This window comes from Ambystoma mexicanum, chromosome 6p, assembly GCF_040938575.1.
Source record: "Ambystoma mexicanum isolate Mex_15411 chromosome 6p, UKY_AmexF1_1, whole genome shotgun sequence".
NCBI lineage: Eukaryota > Metazoa > Chordata > Amphibia > Caudata > Ambystomatidae > Ambystoma > Ambystoma mexicanum.
Genome location: NC_090935.1, coordinates 1,304,009,313 through 1,304,032,704, shown reverse-complemented (window position 1 = coordinate 1,304,032,704; position 23,392 = coordinate 1,304,009,313). Strand labels below are relative to the sequence as shown.

The 23,392-nt window shown below is 44.4% G+C and overlaps 1 protein-coding gene across 4 annotated transcripts in view; it reads left to right on the top strand.

Moving 5' to 3' along the window:
* Nucleotides 1-23,392, top strand: part of DENND4C (DENN domain containing 4C) — a 2,555,958-nt gene that overhangs the window by 2,203,839 nt on the left and 328,727 nt on the right. For all 4 annotated transcript variants that reach the window (XM_069625964.1, XM_069625963.1, XM_069625962.1 and 1 more), the window contains one exon: nt 18,852-19,027. In XM_069625964.1, the coding sequence (XP_069482065.1) occupies nt 18,852-19,027 (176 nt within the window). The remainder of the gene's footprint in view (nt 1-18,851; nt 19,028-23,392) is intronic.

Here is a 23,392-nt window from a genome sequence, read left to right as displayed (position 1 = left end):
GTGACGAAACAGACTTTGCCCCCCTGGATTATTTTGGCTATCTCTGAGTGTTACCACTTGGCAGTTAAAGACCCACCGGTCGGCTTACGGGCCCATTCTACCAGGGGTATGGCTGCCTCTACTGCCCTGCAGAGGGGTGTTCCTATTCGAAACATCTGTGATGCAGCCACCTGGGCTTCGGTACATACTTTTGTACGTCACTATTCCCTCGATTCCATCCAGGGGCCAGGTGCTGGCCTTTGGCAAGGCGGTCCTTTACTCCGCAATTTGATTGGGCATGCTCAATTTCTGTTTTCTAAATTCTTTTCCCACCTCCTTGCATTGGTACTGCTTTGGGAGTCTGTCATAGATATGGAATACGTCAGAGGACCCAATCCCCTCGAAGAACAAGTTACTCTGTTACCTGGTAACGTTCTTTCGATGGGATGGTCTGACGACGTATTCCATATCGCTCCCTCCCTACCTTCCCCGCTACAGAATTTCTTATGCGATTGCAGCTTACGTTTCCACAAGGCTTTGTGTGTCAGACTGGCAGAAGACTGGTGGCACACGTTCTGGGAAAAAACTACAACTGAGGCTACGGGCATCGTGCGTCCTACTTATAACATCCAGTGACGTCGGAGGAGGTCCTTGAGGGCGGTGTATCGACGCAGGACGCAGACGCCGAAGATTTTCCAAAGCAGCACAGCTGTGGTGATTACTGTCATAGATATGGAATACGTTGTCGGACCATCCCATCGAAAGAACTTTACCAGGTAAGAGAGTAACTTGTTCTTCTGGAGATTACTTGTTCACCAAGGGGGAGTAGGCTACCAGTGGGGGTCTCACTTGCCTTGTGGGGCTGTTAAGCTTAGCATGCTCACCTCCCTCGTCGCAAAGGGGATGGCTCCCCCTGGGTGGGGGGTGAAATTAATTCCCTAGATTTGTCACATCACCCATTGCAGTACCTACAATAAACAATCTTCTAAATGAGAGAAAATTCCAATTTGACCACATGCTTTAGCCTAAAGTTGGGTATTGTCGGGGTAAGAGTGGACAGGCAAAGGAAATCATAACTGACTAGCCTTAATTGTTGCAAATAGATGTTAAAATGGGGCCCAGGGATGAGCCCTGGGACACTAAGCAAGTCACTGGAATAGATTTGGATTAGAATGTACCAAGTTTTACTGTGGGCTGAGTAAAGATCCAGCATTACCAACAGGGACATGTGGCCTTCCTCACCATTAGCGAAGATATCCCACACCGAATGAAGTGCTGATATGGCTGGATGCTTCGGAAGACAGCCTACCTGTAAGACATTGAGGATGTGATTTTTCGGTAAAAACATCTGCATGTGTCATGGCCAGCTTATCCAAAACCTTAGCAGTTCAGGGTAAACGGACAATAGGCTGATAATTGCTAAGTTGGGTAGGAACTAAAATGGCTGGCTTTCTTGAAAAGCTGCAATATTAATACTGTTTTAAGAGTGGAAGGCATTGCAATTTGTTCAAAGGAAAAATGTGCAAACTCTTTAAGTGTTGTAGTTAAGTCTCGAGCAGAGTGAGGGGCTGGCATATGAGGGATTAAAGGCTTTGACTCACATCATTGGCATATTTGAAGCCATTTGGCAGATGATGGCGGCAATTGGACATGCAAAGCTGAACAATACAAATGGGGACATTTACTACACCTATGAGGCCGCAAGTTCATTAGATGTTCTTATTCAGGTATTTGATGCTTTTCACATATGGTATCATTTAGACATGCAAAACTGCAAAATACTTTTGGTGCCTTATGCCATGTGTATGAGACATTGATTGGCATTATTGGGGTATTTGAGGTTGTGCTTAGCATATGATGGCAGCAACTGCATATGGAAGGGCAAACCACTCATATGGTGCCTTATACCAAGCATAGAAGGCAAATAGTGGCATTGAATGACATTACTGGAGCGTTTGGTACTGACTTTGCACATGATGGCAGCAATTAGACTTGTGAGGATGTCCTGTACATATGGTGACTCTACTAGATATGAAGTGATAAGTAATTGGCGGTTTTAGTGGAAAAATAAAGCTTTAATTGGCATATAGAAAGCTACTGGACATGTAAATCTGTATTGTGACTATCTTGTAAGGACATGTTGTGGAAAAATTACCACTGACTATTCCAGGGGATTGCCAAACAATTTATTAGTAGAAAGCGAATAACAGAACAAAGCAAACCAGTGACCGTACAAGACTTCCTCTCTCCATGCACAGTTCTGGTATGCCCAAAGGAACACACACATTTCAATGAAAGGGGTGGTCCAGACAGGGCATCGAATCATACCGAACCAATGTTGCAAGCAGGGAACAAAGCCCCACTATACCAGGTATTTGATGCCAGCTACGTTCTTATATGTTAGTGTTATCAGGCAGGCCAGCATAACGCAATACATTTCGTGAAGTTGAATATACTCCTCAAACATTCATACACACTCTGAGGCAGGAGAGAACCCTTACAGTGCAGTGACCTCCAAAAAGGGAAACGCGTCAGAAGCAAGAGATATGAAGGCGAGCATAGCTACACACTAAGTTAAGAGCTTTCTTTGCAAAGACATGCACAGTAAAGCAAGAAACCGTTGTTTAAACATGGCAGTTTGCAGTATTTCCTCAGTATTATAATGCAGTCATGTGCACATAACATGTTAAATTCCTGGAACAGGGCGCTCACATTCCCCAAAGCTGTGTCCAGGAACCACAGATTCCACTTCATACAACTAAAAATCCTGTATCGGACGTACCTGACCCCATACAGGCTACTCTCATTCAACAAACAAACAAGCAAGCTCTAACTGCCCATGGTGCACACAGGACAAGGCAGATCTTATACATATGTTCTGGGAATGCAACATACAATCCCTATAGGCAAAAGCCAAGCAGACATGCGAAGCGGCGGGCACTTAAAATTACAGATGGTCCCTCGAAGAATGCCTCCTGGGGACATATCCCAGACCGGCTAAACTTAAACACTGGGTGAAGCTAATGGACCTAACGTGCATAGTGACTAAAAGACATATAGCTATGTCCTGGAAAAAACCTGCAGGACCCAACCACAATGCATGGCACAACGAAATCGAGAGATGGATTAATGCGGAAACTGAGGCATGGGAGGACAGTGTTGCCAGATCAACTGATGAGTCGAGCACCACATTATAGGCATGGAAGGAGATAACTAGAACTGTACTCTACCCCTCGGATGATAAACCTCCATTAACAAACATGGTCAGAACCACACACTAATGCAAGATACAGAAAGCCCCTTAAGAGAGACCCCCACATCCCATTAGACCCACTGGACTTAGGAATTCACCCTGTCGCAGCATCATGCCCTGCCGAGAACTCGGAGCCTGAATGATGAAAAATCAGTTAAGGAGACAGTTAATGTTAATATGTTGACCTTAAAAATGTTTTTTTGTTTATTATATAATACTGATGGTTTTGTAACAGTTGGTACGCTCAATACGATAAGTGCGACATTGTGATGAGAAATGCAAATAAACAAATTTAAAAATAAATAACATGTTCAATTCCAAACTTCCCCCCTCAGTCCCCTCCTATGAGACCTTCACTCCAGTCTCATTACATACATATCTAGGGAAACAAACATCACAACCTGGCATGTCATAGCAGATTATTTCTTCCGTTTTCTGTTGTTCTTCTGAATCGTCTTCTCTTCTGGCAATGTAGGTTAAAAACATCCCCTAATTGGTATTCCTTATAAGGAGAGTTGCGCCCTGGCTGCTTTATTTAATTTGTTCGGTATTCAAAATCATTAGTTCCAGTTAAATGTCTCATTTGGAGTGCCCTGGGGTCACCTTGCGTCTCAGGCCAACTCACTGGTCTTCTCGTGCATTTCTTTGTTACTCGTGAGTACTGCAGCGGATCTCCTTGTTTCTGTCTGCACTGCTGCCTGCTCTGGTATGACTGTGGCGGCAAGCACAGTCCTTCAGTGGAGCTCTGACAGCTCCATGAGGTCTCCGGTTTTGCTTCCTTATCGGAGCAATTAATGGCATGTTCAGAGCTTCTCTCCCACACGGCGTAGCTTTCCCCAAGGCCGCTTCCAACTGTGCTCTCTGCACGGCCACGCATCTGCTCCCACGTCCTCAGCTGATGCTTCTACTGCTACCACAGCGTATCCCGCATTCAGTCCTACTGCTCCCTCTGCTACTCTATCAGCGTCTGGTTCCTTCACCTGAATCTCATCCCTGGATTTAAATGTCCTGCTCAGGTGCTTCACACTACAACAACTAGACAGCTTATTAGGTTTCATGGTACCATTTGATCTTCATCAAATCGGAGTCCTCCTTCCTCGTCTCAGTACCACAGGAATGAAGGGTTCTGAAGTCCGTAATGTTTTTGTTCTTTTTATATTTAACTTTAACTGATTTGTGAACTGAGAGTTGTGAAGTTAATGGAAGATTTTGAAAGAGGTTGTGATTTACCCTGGTGTTTAGAACCTCTATATAAGGCAGAATCATAAGAATTTGGGTTCATCATATTCACTTCCTGACCCTCCAATGTAACAACTATATGTTGTTTAGCAGTATTTGCATAGTCTGTGCTTTGGGTAGTTCTAGGAGAGGGAATTGTACATTGACAGCCTGCCATTAGGTAATTGGGTATTATGGGAATATCATCCTCAAGAGGATGAATACTGCGTCTCTCCTAGAGGAGTCACCACTTCCACTTGACAGCAGTCTCCTCCCATGTGATCCTCCTTCATGTTAACACCCCCAGGGTTAGGATCAGGTAGTGCCTGCCTTCCCCTGGCCACGTAAGAGGAAACCTTAGGCTGGAATTTAGTGATGACCCCACAGGATTCAACACATAGTAACATTAAAGTAACTTTCTGCCGTAGCATACCTAACATTGGGATTTTAAATGAGGAGGAAAAAAGAGGTGTTCACTTGAGAATGTGAGAAAAAGCATTGGGTGCTTCCTTCTCACCAAAAAGTCGAGGCTGCATGATTCATATAGTTATGGTTACCCGGGGAAAAACTAAAGTATCACTCAAATTGGATGGATTGTAAGGGTCAAAAGTGCTATTTTTTTTGTTTGAAGGGATAGCGTCTTTAAGAGTGAAGAACCAGACGAGTTCTTTAGAAAGACCCCATGAAGCGCATGGGACCCTACTGTTTTGCTCCTCTGTCGTGTGCAGTCACCTTAGAGACCACTTACCTGACCACACAGACCAAAAGTTATTGGACTCAGAGAGGCAATAACTCACACTTAGACCAATAAATAGAATACAATTAGCTCTTTGCAGGCCCTTTATTCTCTTATGATATACCCCACACACCTAAATAAATGAACATAGTTGATTATACATAAATATACACAAAAGATGCATGAAAATGATCAAGGCACTTCACTGTTAGAGAAGTAGAAGAAGAAAAGCTGATCTCAGCCACCACAGCACTACCCAGTCCTGAGGCAGGTAGGCAGAGCGATCACATGCACTAATGGGGTCTGGAGCGGAGCGTCCTCCATCTCAGTGAAACTTCTTCACCCGGGGTTCCAAATCTGAATCTACTACCTGGATGCCCCTCTCTTATGGGAAACTGATCCCCGCCCTTAGGCGCAACTTAGGTTGTCAACGGTCCCCGGCCGAAGGACGGACAAACATGGGAGAGCATAGAGTAGACATTTCCAGTTAATAATAGTGAAAAAAAACAGCTTGCCTCTTGCGTGCTTTTTCCCCAGCACCCGTTACCACTGCACCTGCAGAACTCTGACTCCCTTCTTGGTGCGTCCTTGATCGTGCAATGCACCAACTATCCTTCATAATGGCTAATTGGCTTCCAAATATACACATTGCAACTGTGACATACTTGTGTCTGCTAATTAGACTCACAGAAACATAGACTTCCATTGCGGTTATGAGAGTGAATGTCCAAAATGGCCGCGCACCAGCGCCATATTTTTTAGCTCACTTTTGCACATGCATTACACCTACTCCTGCTGTAGTGCCGCAGTGTCTTGGCTAATGCTACCCAAACAAGCACCTATGTTTTCTATCTCACTTTAGCAATGTGCACAAAAACATATGAATATTGCAACTGAGCCGCATGTTTACAAGCATATTAATCCATTAGTTATGTCTAGTGTTTCTGAAACCCTTCATCTCAAAGTGTTAGACCTGCCAGTGGGGCATGTTGATCACATAACCACAGGCCTGTGCCACTGTTTGCGATGTATGTGGTGAGTCAGGCATGGTTGTTCCAAGTAAAAAGTTAATTTTGACGGCCAAGACACAGTAGGCTAAATGTCCTTTTGGCCTTCTTTTGCTCTTATAGCATGAAGAGATTACTTGCCAGGAGATTTAGAGCCTGCTCAAATCGTACTGAGTCAGCAAGATCAGTGTTCTTGTTCGGGCCCCTAACCACTTTGTAGGAATCCCACTGTAAAACTCACACTGACCAATGTGATCATCCTTTATAATTCGCACTGGAATAGGTAGTCTTGCTCCACAAAAATTGATAACAATCTCTGGATTAGCGTAATTTCAGAGACTTCATTGATATTTAATGGGTGCTGCTCTTCTCACTGGTGAAAGAATTAATAAAACGCTCACACGCTCTTGGGAGGTCCCTTTGCACCAGGACAGCTTTTTTTAGCCATTTTTGTGGAGGTCTTGGGTGGGATGATTAAACTGGTTTTAAAGGAGGATTTGTATTTATTGAAGTGTGTGGTGTCATTTCCACCAGCATTGGTTTACACAAGAAGCAATGCTTGAGATGGAGGCAGTCCAGGATACACTGCTTTAACACTAGATTGAGGGTATCTGAGGATGAGTATGTGTTTATTGAGAAGGCCAAGCGATGGGATACAGCAACCATTGACTGGGAAACGGTTATAATTTACACACTTAGGTAGGCCTGGTGCCACAATATATTATATACATACTCTATACAGCTAAACACATAGATCATTTGTAGCTGAAGCTACGATTGGCGTAGTGTGGCTGGGATGTATTTAAGTCATTGGGAGCACAGGGTGGTCGGGCGCTGACCCTTTGGTGGCACTTGAGTCAAGTTTTGAACATTTCAAGAGATGGTCTAGTTTTGATATCTGGTGGAGGGAGTCACAATAGAGAGGGACAAGTAAGGGGGGTGGAAGCTGGAGGAGGCTCAGGCAGTTCAGTGTATGGCACATTGAAGAAGGAAAGAGTGTGGGAGGAGAAGAGTGCAAAGAAATACAGTCTGCAAAATAGGGGTGCAAGACCCTAGATGATTTTGAAGACAAGAAGACAGAATTTAAAGAAAATGAACAGTGCCAACAGCTTTGAATTTGTGCATGTCATGAATATATCTTGCTCTAAGAGCATTTAAAAGGCATCACCTAGGTCGTGTTTGTCACTATCACCCTTTCTTGGCTTCTTTTCCAGATGTTGGTTGATGTATTATGGATTAAACTGCCACACTGACATTTCCTGGAATTGCAGATTTAAGAGCCCCCTCACTTTCCAGTTTACCAATTGAGCAATAGGTTTTCCACTTCGTCTGGTTTCTGTGGAAAAACATAATTATCACTGCATTCACTCCTTGAAAATTCAAGCGTCTCACTTCCCCATCACAGATCTGCTCTTTGGATCCAGAAAGCTCTCTGTTATGGCGGGTTTGTGTACAACCACTGACAGTAATGGAGGGTTAACACACTTGACAAGAAGAGGAAGTCGGACGTCATTTAAAGGTAAGTAAATGTGAATAGTGGGACATGACTAAGCTCTCAGGTAGGGGTAGCCGGCTGAAACAGTCCACCCACTTAACTTCTAGAAAATACACTGCGCCAAAATACTGAAAATATACATTGTTACGCATATAGATCCCTCAGGTCTAATTCCTTTACACATAATTTACAGTATTAAAAGAATGCATTGTATAGTATCAAAACAGTAAGTATGTAAAAGGACCTCTCTCACTCCACAGCCTACATGTGGGTCCATTATGCCGGGTAGGCACCCTAGATAAATTACCAGCGGGGAGGTAAGGGGGGAGAAGAGGAACCACAAAAAGCTAGCAAAGTGGATAAAATCCCCTCTGGGCCTCCACAATTAAATACAGTGTCTTAAACACACAACCCACCCCTGTTGGATATGGTGGACAGGGGTTGGGACTTAGCGCATATAGGTCAGGCATAGGAAGAAAGGGGAAGCTGGCACTTCACCCAGCAGGAAAAATAGCCTAAAATCATTTCGTCCTACAATGCCACTCATTTTGACCCTCTAGAGCAGAGTACTAAAAATTATTCAAATGCACAAATGGCAATTATATATAGTGATTTAAGGTAGGAAGCATTTCAAAACCATAACTGAAGTCCCCCAATCCAAGAATGAAAGATATATCTTTGAAACAGTTACCTTTGGCCATGCACTTCTAGTACAAATAGTTATAAAGTCCCCAGAGTTGGGTACAGTGTAAAAATACCTCAGAAAGAGAGGAATGTAGGGCATGAATTTAAAAATGCATTCAAAACTAGAGGCAAGTCCTCAAATTCTAATTCTTGGTCCAAAGCACCCTGACCCTTTGCGGGTACATGGGTACAGGCAAAATGCCCAGGGACTGTTTAGTGTCCCTTTAGTCACGAAAGGTTGAGTTCCATGACCGGTAAAAAGGTCCCTTTTAATCGATGGGATAAGTGTTGGAGTCATCTGCTTTAGTGGAAGTAAATCTGTCCAATCACGGAATTGCGCGTACTGCAGCAAACAACCCCAGGGAATACCACTGGATACCCCATTGAAGAGATTCAGAGATCTTCAGATGAAACAAAAGCCAAGCGGAAGATGCAGCAGAGCAGGAGGGCCTCCACTGTAAATCTGTGGGAAATGCGGTTGAGAGACACCTCCAAATTGCCTCGACCCTGGAGTAGAGGTACCCCTGAGGGGGTGAGTATCTTTAATAGTCTCCCACCCCAGGATCCAGAGGTTAAGTACTCAAGTTGGTAGTTGCAGCGAAAACTGCTTCAGCATGCCAAAGCCGTCGGGTTAATTACAGGCTTCTCTCCTAGATGCGGTTTACAGGATCCAGTGACCAGGGCTTGCACCCTGAGCCAGCGACGACCCTCACGGCCCAGAAAAGGATCAAACAGCCTTCCCACAATGTCTACTTTAAAGCGTCAAGCGAAGAATCCGGCGAGGAAGGCTTAGGGGGAAGGTGGACGCACTCGTGAAGATGGCTCCTGACAACTTGCCAGTGGAAAATGATTCCTGGAAGCTCAGCAGAAAATGTTCTCAGGGTGAGGATAACAACTGGAAGCACACTGACGTTCTAAGCAGCAGGTCAAGTGGGATGTGTGTGTCCCAGCTCCCTTCTAGACAAAGTCAGTGTCCCACTGCCAAACGGAAGATGCTGGCAGGATGCAGTGACAAAGTTCCCAGTTGACATTTCAGCATGGAAGGCTGGACTCTGCAGATGTGGGAAGGCAGCAGGTACATTCAAGAATACTGGCTAGACCTCCAGCGAGAGAAAACCTAAACGGGGATGTGCCCAAACCACTGTACCCTGCCAGTATGGTTAGGTAAGGTTTACATACAGCAAAATAATGTGGGAATCAGTGTGAAAAACGACTCCAGTTGATAGGGAGACCTGCTTCTTCCAAGTAGCAGAGCAAAAGCAGTAGGGCAGGACATTGGGGTCCAGGCAGGGCCTTTCATCCACTGCAAAAAGGGCTGGCCACCAATCACCTAAGAGTGGGCTAGAGTGTAAAGTGTCAAATGACTATCGTGGTTGGTTAGCAAGACTGCCACTCAGCTTAGGCGTAGTACATGGAGGTTACCTTTTGGGCTCAGTGGAGCCCAAACAGAGAGAACAACATTTTAAAGGCTATGTTGTGCCTACCCTGAACAATAGGAGCCATAAAATATAAAAAGGCTGAGAGCAGGATTTTAAAAAAGCATGTTGGTGCCCAAATGGCTACTAAAAAGGTACATTGGGCTACCAATACAGTCAAATGGTTTGCACCTCTGGTGAAGCCAAAACTAAAATACCCTTTTGGTCCCAGACCCGTGGAACCTATGTGGAAGAGAGCCTAAGACCACGAACAAAAGCACAAGTGTCTTGCAGCGGATTTCAGCGGTACACGGGTCAAGCCTACGCAGATGAGCAGGAGAGGGGGAATCTCCCGCAATCGTGGTACCGCCCTTGACTCCAGTAAATCTGAAAGCCAAGCGGTTCATCCCAGCCGTTGAGTCGAGGGGAGAATCGATAAGAACCGGGCTGTGATGAGTGAGAGAATCACAAAGTGGCAAGTTTGAACCAAGTACAATGAACTGTGTAAAGAACTGCAACAAGTATTGAAGGGGAGACCAGCTGCAGAGGGACACCGGCACCACATGGGTGCTAACTTGAGAGAGACTGGTCGAGCCCCATATGAGAGAATCTACAGATACCAGAAGGCCATATGAGAGTCTGCAGAATAGGTCAAAGTGGTTATACTGAGGGTCAAACAAAAATCCCAGTGCAATCGAAAGACTTTGATCTACAAGCACTGAGAGAGAAAAAACATTGAATTATGTAAAAAGAGAACATTGAAAGTAAAGAGGGGTCAGCGCCTAGAAGAGGGGGGAGCCAGGGGTGAGCCGCTATCACCTTGATCGAGTGCCACAGTAAACCCGTGAAGGGAGGCTAAGAATTGAGAGGGGTTGGAGCCTGGCAGAGGGGTACCCAAGGGTGACAGTTGTCACCCCAAGATTGAAAAAAGTGAAGGCAAAAAGAAACGGCAAGCGTAAACCCGAACGAGGGATACCAGAGAAGAATAGTCAGAGCCAGACAGAGTGAGATCCAGGGGTGAAGCGATCATCCAAACTTCAGAAGAGAACTGACATATAAATCGAGGAATACGATTGAGAAGGGTCAGCGCCCAGAAGAGGTGGACCCAGGGGTGAATCCATCACCCAGGGAACATTAAACTTTCCTTTTGGTTAAAGGAACTTTTGTTTTTTGTTAGTTGAACACATCAGGTCCTCGAAGGCAATAGAGTTTCAAGTGAATCAAGACTTGTCCATCGCCGGCCCTGATAGCTGAAAGCTCCTGAGAGCTGCCATTAAACTGTCGTCCCGTGCTGGAGAAGCCAGAGACTGTACTGTGCTCCAAGCTTCCATCTTACCCCTTGCTAAATACATGGGGGAAAGTAGACCCAGGTTACCGCATCCTGACATATTATTTGAGAGCACTTCTTTCTTTTCTTGAGAACTATCCCACAACCTCTTTTTGTATTAGTAGTATGGTTTTTCGATAGGTTTCTTAGTATAGGCCCTTTTATTTGACACAGCGGCACTGGGACTGCCTTACTTTTCATTTGATGGTCGATGCGTGCTCCCACCTTAGAGTTAGGTTAAGAATAGGTGTTTTTCCAACCTGCACACAGAATTAATTGTTCAATAAACACCCTTGAAGTGTGATCACTTATGTCTGTCTTACTTGTTGGCACCATGAGTTCCTCACAGCGCATTCCGCCAGAGCTGTGACTTCTACTACGGTGTTCCTGTCTGGTGTTCCCCTGCTCGACAACTGCAGGGCTACTACATGAAGGTCTACCCACACCTTCACAAGATTCTACTGCGTTGGCAATGATTCCAGGGACGATGTTTTCTAAGCAGTGCTTCACAACCTTTTGTTTGAGTTGTGTTCTAGAGGTGAGTTTCTGTTGAGACCTGTACCGCCTTACCTTGGTTATGCACTGCCATATAATGGTATTCCATGAGCATGTGAATCCATGAACGATTCATTGCTGGAGAAAGGAGCAAGTTACTTACCTGTAACTCCTGTTCTCCAGCATTGGTATTTTTCATGGATTCACATGCGACCCTCCCTCCTACACCTCTATGGCTCTTCATTGTTTCCTACTGCCACTGTACGTGCGCTTTTAAATCTGAAGATGGCCACCATGGGTGGAGCTAAGGAGGACCACTGTTATTGACTGTGGCATTATGACCCAAAGTGACAGCAATAGGCTGTGAAAGTACCAGACATTTTTTTTTTCCAAACATCTTTTTATTGATTATATACAAGCAATTAGGCATTGTGGCATTAAGTTACAAGCGCTGAAAACAGCGCTACGTTGCTTGGTAGTACAACAACGACAGGTCTGTAGAGTCTCAATGGGGACGGAGGGGGAGGGAAGGGGGAAGGAGCAGATGGCATATGCAGTTGGGGCAAGAGCCAAGGGACGCTGTTCATGCTTCAAGTTTATATTGGGAGGGGGACTGAATCTGCATGGCCCTAGGCCTGCCTTAGTTTGTGTATGTACTCTCGAGTGGGTGGGGGCTTCCCTTGTTCAATGCTTCTGTCCTGTTCTTCCACCCTCCTCTTCAATCTTGCTTGTCCATCCATCATAGAGAGGGAGGCTGTCGGGCCAGGCCTGGGTATTTCTTTGTGTAGTCCAGGATTGGGGCCCAAGTCTGGTAACATTTGTCTCTATTTCCAAACCGGAGAGCTGTTATTTTTTCGGCCGCTATTATGTCCCAGCACTTTGCCCACCACATCTGGACTGCCGGTCCCTCTGGGTTTTTCCAGAGCCTTGCTACTGAGATTTTAATGCCCATCAACAGGTGGGCACAAAGTTCTGCTCTGTGGCCTGACAGGGGGAATTGGCCCTCGCTGTTCTCTCCCAGCAGGACAATACCAGGGTCCCATGGGATTGCAAGTCCTGTGATCGTGTTGACTTGATTTAACACGGCTTTCCAGAATTGGGTGCCCTTGGGGCATGTCCATAGCAGGTGGTACAGTGTACCTTTGTCCGGGCATCCTCTCCAGCACGACGGGGGGGGGGGGGGATTGCAGGGTTGCATTTATTGAGCGTCTCTGGGGTTCGATATGTAAGAGGATTCAATTCAACACTACAGCTAAGTCAATGCCTAGTCTGGGATACTGAATGGAAACCCTTATTGATATATCTTTATGTCCAGTTCATGAGTTCTGGATGACTACCCCTATATAACACCCCTCTCTTAGAATTCCCCTGACCCCACTGAGCCAAGAAGTAGTTCTGTTTTGCAAGTTTAAAAGGTTTATTTGAGAGTTTAAACAATATATATATATATATATCACACTTTATAATAAATTAATATCTGATAGTACACTTAGACATATGATGTTGATCAACAATGGGTAATCTGGCACTAGCACACTTCTTTACAATCAATGAGGAGTTAGTATAGGATGGATAAAGTAGCAAAACTACTTTTATGATTTCAAGGGAAAAGCAATGAGGAATAAAATGCAGTACAGAACTAACTAACATGGTTTCACAAGATATCATATGTTCACTTTTCCCCTGGTGGCAATTCACCCCCCTCCCCTATGCAATGTAAGACATGGAAGTAGATGGAAAGAGGAGCACACATTTCTCAGGAATGCAATCAAATACAATACGAAATTCAGTTCCCCCCCAGCGAGCTTAGAGAAAACCGGTATGAGTTTTAAAACACAGGCCCAAGTGCTTTGAATGTGGTGGCAATGAAGTGAGAAATATGCTGAAAATGCTTTTAATTCCCTTTAGGAGGTTCAGGGTGAGTGAGAGATACTAGGGATGAGTGCAGGCTCACTTTAGCAATGATTCAGAGATGGTGATTAAGAGGCAAACAAATTTTTAGCAAGGAAAGAAATGACTGCTGATGGTTACACGTGGCTGGATTTTTAACCAAATCGCGGTAAAATTCGCAAGTGCGTGAATCGTGATTGCGGAAGAAGTATAAGGAGTAGGAAGTCGGTTCTAGGCTTGTTGGAAAGGTAGGATTCTAAGCTTTCAGAGGAAAGTTAAAGCAAGTTCCTACCAAACGGTTCCAGGGATACGGACGATTAAATAAAGGTAGTTTTTCGGATTTAAAGTAAACTCAAAATGACAGGAGACAGCTTGCAACTTCAGAATTGACAAGTGACAGTGGTGCAGCTTTACAAAATGACAAGTGACAACTTCTAGGAGGCAGTTCTGGTTAGATTAAAATAGTTTGGATTAGATTATTTTAACTAAGAGATTGGTTCTGCACAGTTCTACTAGGTATTCACAATATGTTTTTGAAATAGGCCTCGCCACAGATCTGGTCAGGTTTTGGACTGGTCTCGGCACTTCACAGTGATCTGGGTCAGCTCTCTGGTTCTGCTAACAGCGGTCTGGGTCACTCTGGATCTCTGGCCTCTGGTTCTGGATACTGCTCTGCTTTCTCTGGGTACAGCACTGCTTCTGGATCTTTCTGGCGCAGGGTTTCAGGCCAGAATCAACAGCTCAGCCCGGCTGTGAATAGTCTGCAAATGATTTTGAGGATGCTGAGGCCTGCTGAGAAGAGTTCTCAGTTTGGGGGTTTAGGCCCTTGCTTTACGTTCTGAAGTAAAGTTCTGGTCTTTGGAGATTGATGGATTTGAAGTCTGGATCTCTGGGTGTGAAGTCGTCGGTCAGCATGCTCCGCAGCAAATGGAATTGAATGTCTCTACCTGTCCCAGCAGTCTCTTTTTATGTGTTTTGAAAATGGGTGTGTGCCTGGGCCTAGCAAAGCCTGCCCCTCTCTACTTGTCATTGGCCCAATTCTCCCCTCTCCCATGATTTGGGGAAGGAAATGTGAGTCAGAGTGATGCTGTAGGTTTTATGGGTCAGAGGATCCTCCCCTGGTCAGTTTGCCCACAAATCTATATTTGATTCAAATACATATTGCACAGATACACAGTTGTTTAAAATTACATGCACCCATCACATATCAAATGAGGTATACTCTGTTCAAACTCTGCTCTTCCTGGGGGCTTGCATTCAGAAATGGCAACATTTTGCACTTTTTAACTGGTTTTGCAATATCGGACATTTACCCAAATTTACACACATGTGCGCAAGGAGTGTGGACATTAATTGATGAAGTGTCAGATTTTTAACATGCAGACATTTGGAGTGAAACCCTATTTTCCGCTAGCAACCCCTCTGATCATACCACCGTGTCCTAAAACCTCTTAAAATGTGGGCAGAAAAATCACAAGAATTATGGTATCATTTATCTAATTTTGACAAGTCCGCACCATGAGTTATACATCTTTCTTAAAATCATATTCTGGCCAACAGGGGTGTGTCTTCCCAGGTCACATGGTGGATAAACCAGTCTATCCACTTTCTTTACGCTCAGCCTGTCCTCGGAGGGGGCTGCCCCTCCCCGTTTCTGCCAAGAGGAAGCCACTTTTACGACGCCCCCAATATAACTTCTGCCTGAGTCAAGGAAGGGCTTTGTTCAAAAGGAAGCCATTTACGATCCCCCCAATAAACAATCTGCCTGGGCCCAGGACAGGCCTTTGTTCAACTCCTGGTAGCTGCTCCACCCCTAATCTAATCAGAGAGGTGACAACTCCTTTTGGCAAGGGGAAGAGTGGCTGAGCAGGTTTTAACTCCTGTGGGGGTAGATGTCAGGCAGAATTCAGCTTCATTAAGCCAGGTTTCAGCTAAATGTCACTTTTTGTCCCCCAGTTTAAGTCTATTACGATTTTTACATACACATTAAATAATTACTTCCTTCAAGTCATTTCAGAGTATAGTTTTACATTGTATCCACCTCTTAGCAAGTCTTTCCTTGGTCTGGTTTTGTTTCATTTGTTCAGTTTTACACAAAAGTCTGGTGCTTTTAAAACGTCGGCTTTCTGATAGTGGTGAGTACTGGTAATGCAACCATTTTTGGGATTTAAGAAAATGAATTCCCCACAGTTCTAGGTTGCTTTTGGCAATCAGCATTGCCATTCCCAATGGCTTCAGGCTACTGTGTGGGTAGCCCAATGGTGGTTTTAGGCAGTGCCCTCCTGTGCTCACAACCTATGCAAAAATGGGTGGCAGCCTATTCTTCATGCATTTCCCTGTGCATTTTCTGGGAAGTTCTGGCCATCATGATGTTTTCCATGCCAGTACTGCACAGTTTTCCTATTCTGGCGTACATGTGGGCTTTTTGGCCATCTTAGATTTTCTAAGCCCACAGCACCAAATGTTGCAGCATGATAGCTCAAACGTGGGTCAGGACACCCAACAGATACCACCTGTAGCATATCTTGAATGCCCCCTCCTTATTGGATACGCATTTGGAGCTTCTATGCGCTCTGGTCCAGATGTGGTCCATTTCCTCCGGTTCAATGGGCCTCCCTATGTCTTTCTCCCACTTGTGCATGTATGGCTCCTTGCGGGTAGGGTCGGTTCTGTCGAGGATCTTGTAGGGGGTTGATATTCTACCCTTTGGGGGTGTTGCTGTGAGGACTTGCTCCAGGGCTGTAAGGTCTCTGCTTCCGAGATTTTTTATGACCCTGCTTGAGAGCCAGTGCCTTAGCTGCGTGTATCTGAACCTCTCCGTTTCCGGAACTTTGAATTTCGCTTTGTCGGCTTCGAAGTCTAGGGGGTTTACCTCTTCAAAAAAGTCTTGCACCTTCTCTAGTCCTCCTTCTTTCCACCTCTGGAAGTTCTTGGGGCTGTTGCCCGGAGAAAATTCCGGGTTCATCCAAACCGGGGTGAGTGGGCCTGTAATGCTATGGCATTTCCACAGTCGCGCCGCCCTCCTCCAGTTCGCCACCGTGTTTTCAGTTGCTGAAAGAGGCCCCATGCCAGCACCTTCGCTGGGACATTTCATGTGTGGCAGTGAGTTTATCGGAACCGGACTCCAAGCCTCTTCCAGCTCTAGCCAACAGGGTTTCGGCATGGTGATTCGTGGCTGCTTTCCTTCCCAAATGTATTTCATAATGCTCCTTTGCAGCTTCTGTACCGCTTGTTTGGGATGGTAGTTGGCAAGGCTGAGCAGTGATAAAGCAGTCTGGGAATTAGGTTCATTTTTCGGGCCGTAATTCTTCCGAACCAAGAGAATTATTGTTTCTGCCAGTGTAGTAGGTCACTTTTGAGTTCTTGGAAGAGTGGCGGGAAGTTTGCTTTGTATAATCTATTGGGTATGCCTGGCAGTTGAACCTCTAAATAGAGCAATTGCTTTTTCGACCACGGTATTAGATAGTCGTTTTCCCGATCTGTTGTTAGGGATTGAGACAGGTTGATGCTCAACGCTGTAGACTTGGAAAGGTTGACCTTGAACCCGATGCCTCCCGGAATTCCCTCAGTTCCGTCCACAGAGCTTTCATGGATTCCTTGGGCTTTGTCATAGTTAAGAGGACATCACCGGCGTAAAGGGCGGCTTTATAGATTTGGTCTTTGATTTCCAGGCCTTGGATAGCTGCGTACCAGACAGTTTTAAGTTTAAAGCAAAACTGCTTTAGGCTGACAGGGAATATTCATGAGCATGTGAATCCATGAAAGTTACAATGGTTTGTTATAACGCGCCTAATACCGTACCTGAGTTCAGGATGCTGAAGAACAGGAGTTAAAAGTAAGTAACTTGTTCCTTACCTTATCCAATAACTTACCTTCCTTTAGCGCGTGTGACAGCGGAAGGCTATGGGAAAGCTTATGAGGGCAAGTTACCCCCCGCCCTTTTTGCCACATTTCTTGCATGCAAACACAAACTGTCCTTGTTTGTCAGACCCTTTTTTTTAGGTATTTATTTAATCATATAATCCTGTTGGTGGTGTGGGGAATTTATTTTGTTTCACCTTGCCTTCATAGGCCTTCTGTTTTTAATGACTGTCCCTGGTGGACTAGTGGGCGGTTGCTCCACGCAGGCTCCAGCAGATACTTTCTGCTGGAGCCGTGCTTTCTTTTTGGACCTTTGTGTCGGCTCACAGACCCCGCCCTCTTCCCTGTTCGCCAGCAGTGTTCTTGGTACTGTGTGTGTTGTGTGGTGAAGGTTTAGCTTCCACGCAACGGTCTCCCGGATGCTGGATCAGCCCCTTGCTCTCCTCTGGTTTTTCCGGCACTGTCACAGTGCCAGGCCAGCTCGCCCAGCCCGGCCTCCATCCTATCCTGGTGGAGCGTCCCAGCTGCACAGTAATCTTGGCTCCTCGCTGCAGTGCCCTGTGGTTTTTCCTGCTTGTGGCAGGGTCTGCTGCGGTCCCGCATCCACGTTGGGAGGAAAGTGCATTTTGGGAAGGGGGCCTGTGCACATTGAGGCACTGTACTGGGGAGTTTAGGGCTGGGCTACCTCCCAACAGCGACAGGGCAAGTAGAGGTAACTACTTCTTGCCTGCCTAATCTCCCAAGTTCAGTTATTTGCATCTAGCACCTTGGTGCACAATCTCTACCAGTGGATACTTTCTTCATACTTAGTCAGGGAGAACAGTTATGCACTGCACTTCTGAGCAATAGAGGAATGCTATAATTTCTAAACAAAAACAATTCCACCTAGTGGAATTTTTTATTGGAGGGTTTAATATGTACCTAGACAATCTCCTGAATATCAATGAAAGCTTCACTTATAATCAACAGTCCTTTAGCCCCAGAAATATATGTAGATCAGCTTATGCATAATGTTTTCGCTGTTGCTTAGGGAAATGCTTCAGCCATTTTTCAATGTGGTATATTAAACTTAACTCTTATCTTGTTCAGTCTCTCATTAAATCAATATGTATACATTTGTTCATCAGCAAACCTTCAATCCCAGTTTTGCTCCTATACAGCTACACGTGTATTAGCTGAAAGGAAGTTGTCTACTACCTAGGAAATGTAATGTCGGCAAAGGTATTGATTGCAAATGTTAAAATTACTGAAGAAAACAAGGGAAGAATAAATGGTGCATGAATTTACTCTATATTGGGGCGCAAACAATCACTGTTACTGGTACCGTCCTCCTAAAAATGTACAAGTTTTATTATAGCTGTATGCAGTTTGTAGTATGATGTTTAGTACCTTAATGTTATTAGACTTTGTTTTAGATTGAAAACTTCTTTGTGTTCTAATAGTGTGGGCATCGTTTGACAGCCTAATCCATAAACCTTTCTACTATTGCAGGTCTTGATGTCCAGCTGCTCTCAGTGCCGTGTTTGTGAGGCATTGGTGTATGATGAAGAGGTAATGGCTGGATGGGCTGCAGATGATTCCAACTTGAACACCACCTGCCCTTTCTGCAAAAACACCTTCCTGCCTTTGCTTAATATTGAGTTTAAAGACTTGCGTGGATCTTCTAGGTTAGTGATCTTTGTCAAGCAAGTTGTTTCTGTAATATGTTGAGGTCTTGGAAACACTGCCTTACCAATGTCTCATTCACAGTTATCCAGCTTGCTTGCTGCACAGTTGGGCTTTGCCTGCATTTCTTTGATCTTTAAGAGAATAAATACAAAGGGGAGCTCCTTATGTAAGTTATTATATTTAAAAATGCCTGGAATGGTTGCGCTTGTGGAAAGAACACAATATTGTGCAGAACTTAGTCACAGGATACTGTGAGGCTATGGGAAAGACTCAATGATAGTAATAAATACAGTGGAGGTACACAAGCATGTAGATCCCAAGTTACTGTTGAAGGCCAACTGAGATGCAATGTAATTCCATAGGGTTTATATAATGGGCACTTCTTATGTGCTGTTAGCAAATGCCTTCCTGAACAGAAACATATTCAAGGATTCTTTAAACTTCAAATGGTTGAGTTGGTCTTGGGTCACACGGTAGTTAATTTCATAACTTGGGACCCAATACCGTCAGTCTTCTCTCAAATCTTTCAAGTTAATAGGTTTCAGGAGATGGTGTGTTTGAGGTGCTAGATCTCAAGCTTCTCCTCTGATTGTATTTGGTGGGGTGTTCTTTGAGATTTTGGTGCACAGTTCTATACTGCTCTTATGGTAGTGTGGAGCATCTGATGACGTTTTGGAGGCAAATGGAGGCTTTTTATGGTGGCTTTTATGTGGTTTTGTTTTCAGAGTCTCTACACCAGTCATGCTGCTGTGTTGTCTATGGTTTGGCGTTGTGCATCTTTTTCTGTGAGCCCCACACCCATGCCGAGCAGACGGCTACCTTCTGAATAGTCTTGTTTCATTTATTAGAAAGCACATGAGTGGGTAATAGGTTGCATTTTGGATAACAAACCAACTGTTAGGACAAGAAAGATCATTCGTTGTTTTAGGGCAAGAGTTTAAGGTAAATTGAGCTTGAGATACTTTCATTGATTTCATTTTTCCTGACATACAATCTATATCACACATCTACTTTCGTATGAAGTTTCTGATTTCTGTATATAATCCTGAATTACATCTTTTATTCAGTGTGACCATTTACACAGAGTACAATAAACCTTTATTGACGTTCCAAGATTTGTTTTAAAAAAATGGATGTGATCAATGTACAACTATATCAGTTTACAAATTGTGCGACTCTTTGTGGCTATCTATATCAGTACTATTTCTGTCGTATAGCTAATGTCTTCCCCCAAACATCAATAGGAACCTTCTTTCTAAATATGCTATGGCGACAGTCCGAGAGAGATCTGATTGGTGCAACATACAATGCCTGTTGTGGCTTTTTCAGAAACTCTGTACCAATAGACAGTCATCCAAGCTTATGACCCTATCATGACTGAGTCACAATTTTATGGCTGTCTCACTCGGAGCACTTGTCTTGTGTGAAAATTTGAACATTGTTCGTACCTTTTATAGGTGCCAAGCTAGATTTTTTTTTTAATTAAAAAATCTTTAGGTTTAATCAGGTTTACACATTGCAAGTGCAGTACAATGGGGGCTGGCACATTTTTTTATTGGAGGGGTGTAAATCGTTGCCACAAGTATGTATAAGCGATCGAACATTGCAGAGAAGCCCAAAGCAACCAAGGGAGGTTTGGGGGGGGTTCTCCCCTGAAAACTTTTTACAATTGTGTGTTCAAATGATGCATAATACACCTGTCTTTCTGTGAACAATTGGGTCAAAAGCCAGTTAGTTTGCAATCGGTTTTGTGGGTAACATGAACAAATACAATACATGCAAGTCGCCAACAGTGCCCAGAAGCATGTCCAAATGCATTTTCATGATGCCTTTCTCTACACCATATTCCAGTATAAAAAAACATTTCCTTGCTGGCTGCACCTATACATGCCAGTATCTCCCATGTAGGAACATTCTCCTGTTGCTTTTGTACATAATGCCAGTAGTGATACTATAAGAAAACATGGCCACGCTTGATATGCCTGGAGCTGCACATACCATACTCCTGTTGGCTTTGCCATTAAAAATGCCATGCAACAATAGGAAAACGTATGTTTGCTTTATCATAGATGCCCAGTTAAAAATGCCATGCCACAGTAAGAAATTACTGGACTGGCTGATAAGGGCTCTGATCCATCGTGCAGGTGGTTTTCTTGTATTTTCTTTTGTCTGTCATGTCTAGCGCGAACGCTTTATAAATAATTAAAAATATACCAGTCTAGCAGCATAATATCATTTAACAGGCTTGCTTCATCATAAATGGCCAGTAATAATTCCATGCCAGAGGCATAAAGTGTAACCAGACTAACTGCAGCAATGCAGTCCAGTGTAGCCACGTAACAAAATGTATCATGCAAACATAAGTGTTACGTGGCTAGACTGGACTGCATTCCTGCAGCCAATCTGGTTACGCTTTTTGCCTCTGCCATGCCTTCTTTATTATAAGTATTTTTTTCTTTTGTTTTTTTTTCATGGGCATAATTGTTAAAGCATGATTTCATGTTTGCTTTAACATTGATGCCCAATAAAAAAAATGCAACCTCCTTCTCCCGCATCCCCAAATCATTTGGGGTCCAGGGGAGCCCCCAAATGACAGGCCTACAATGTTCTGGTGAGCGAGCCTCTCAATATATTCCCAAACCAAAGGCCTGCTCACAATACGCTGATTTAATGAATCAAAGCAGAGACTCACTCACCCGGGGGGAGGGGGGATGCTAAGGGGGTTTACCTGCTTTGATTAAATTTGAGCTATGCCTCTCTGCCAAATAGATTCATACACATATACTCACACATCCATACACATTCCCTTTCTGATTCAAGCATACAGAACATACTCATTCATGATACACTTAGCTACTCACACAGTCACGTTTTTTTCTTACCTGTCCTGCAGGCCCCCCAATCCAAAATCCACTCCTCTAGGTCGGCTGGCTCTGCACAACATGAACAGGAACTGGGAAGAGGGCAGCGCTTCCTGCATATGTGCGGAGGAGTCAGAGGCTGACCTGGAGGATGCAGTAACCCCGCTTGAATCTCCAATGGGCAATCACCCCAACCTTGCATGGCCCATTGGACATGTACGCACGGGTACGAACAAGAACCGAGCCCAGTATCGCTTCCTTTGCTGATATGTTTCAGCTGAGGAACGTTCAGTGTTTTCCTAGGACTGGCTTGGTGACAGCTCATCCAAAATGGGTGGGCTGATGCACCGTAGCCCATTATGGATGACCCACCCCTGGTGCAATACAATATTCTATAAAGTCATCAAAGTGTTTGAGACCAAAGGGTGCATTATGATTGAAATGCAGCATCACACAATTTCTATTTGGGTGTGTGTGCATATTGTCCTGGCCTCCACAGACTCCTATGGAAGCCAAGAGGGTTTAACGTCATTCATGGGAGGGGAGGTAAGAAAAGAGAAAAATTGGGGTGGAAGAGGGCCACGGCTGCACACACTGCATAAACAGCAATCCTGTCCAATTTATACTTGGTGCAGTAATGTTAAGCTGCAAGGGTCTTTCCGTACCCATTTCACTGATTGGTCAACATTAATCGCCATGCGCAATTACACCCTGTCGCGGTACTCGCTGACATTTCTCATGTGTAGTTAAAATGCAATTCAGCATCACTTTAGCTTACTGTTCCTGATATAAAAAAAAACCTTAACCACAATGTTCTTGTGCTTGTCATTTTCCTATTCCATATTCCTGCAACAGTAATTGCTGATGACGCCACAGCTCCTGGGGATCTTTGTGGGCACGGGGGGTGCTAGTTCCGTTTCCTCAAGAAACCAACAACTATGCTGCCTTTTGGATCTGTTACGAAATGTTGTTTAATGCTGATAGTTATGTTTTGCCTTGTGTAGCATATCTTATCAGATTCCTCTATTAAGCATCTCCTTTTTTGCCTTGTTAAACTTGCACTGCATACATTGCACTGCTGCCATGATGTCCAGGAATGAATCTTTGGTTTCCTGGTAACATTTTCTCTTTATTATGAGTTGTGCATTACACTATATACCTTCCCCGTAAAGGCTGGAAGAAGATGCTGTAAAAGTCACTCATGCTGGAACCTTCCCCCAAAATACCTTGAGTCCATGCGAAGAAGCCGCATGAAGATCAGTCCTCGGATCCTACCAATAAGAACAAGAAAAAGAGCAAACCCTTCAGGGGCCCCCACTCCAAGAGATACCTTGAAGCAACAAGATGTTTGTTTCTGCATAATGCAAAGCAATCATTCCCACTCCCGGCATGACAACACCTCTGTTCCCACAAGCTCCTCCACTCCAAAGAAGCATGAGGCTTTCCAGCATCGAATGCTCGACATCTTCGCCAAGGCTTCTGCACCAGTATAGGAGTCCTGGC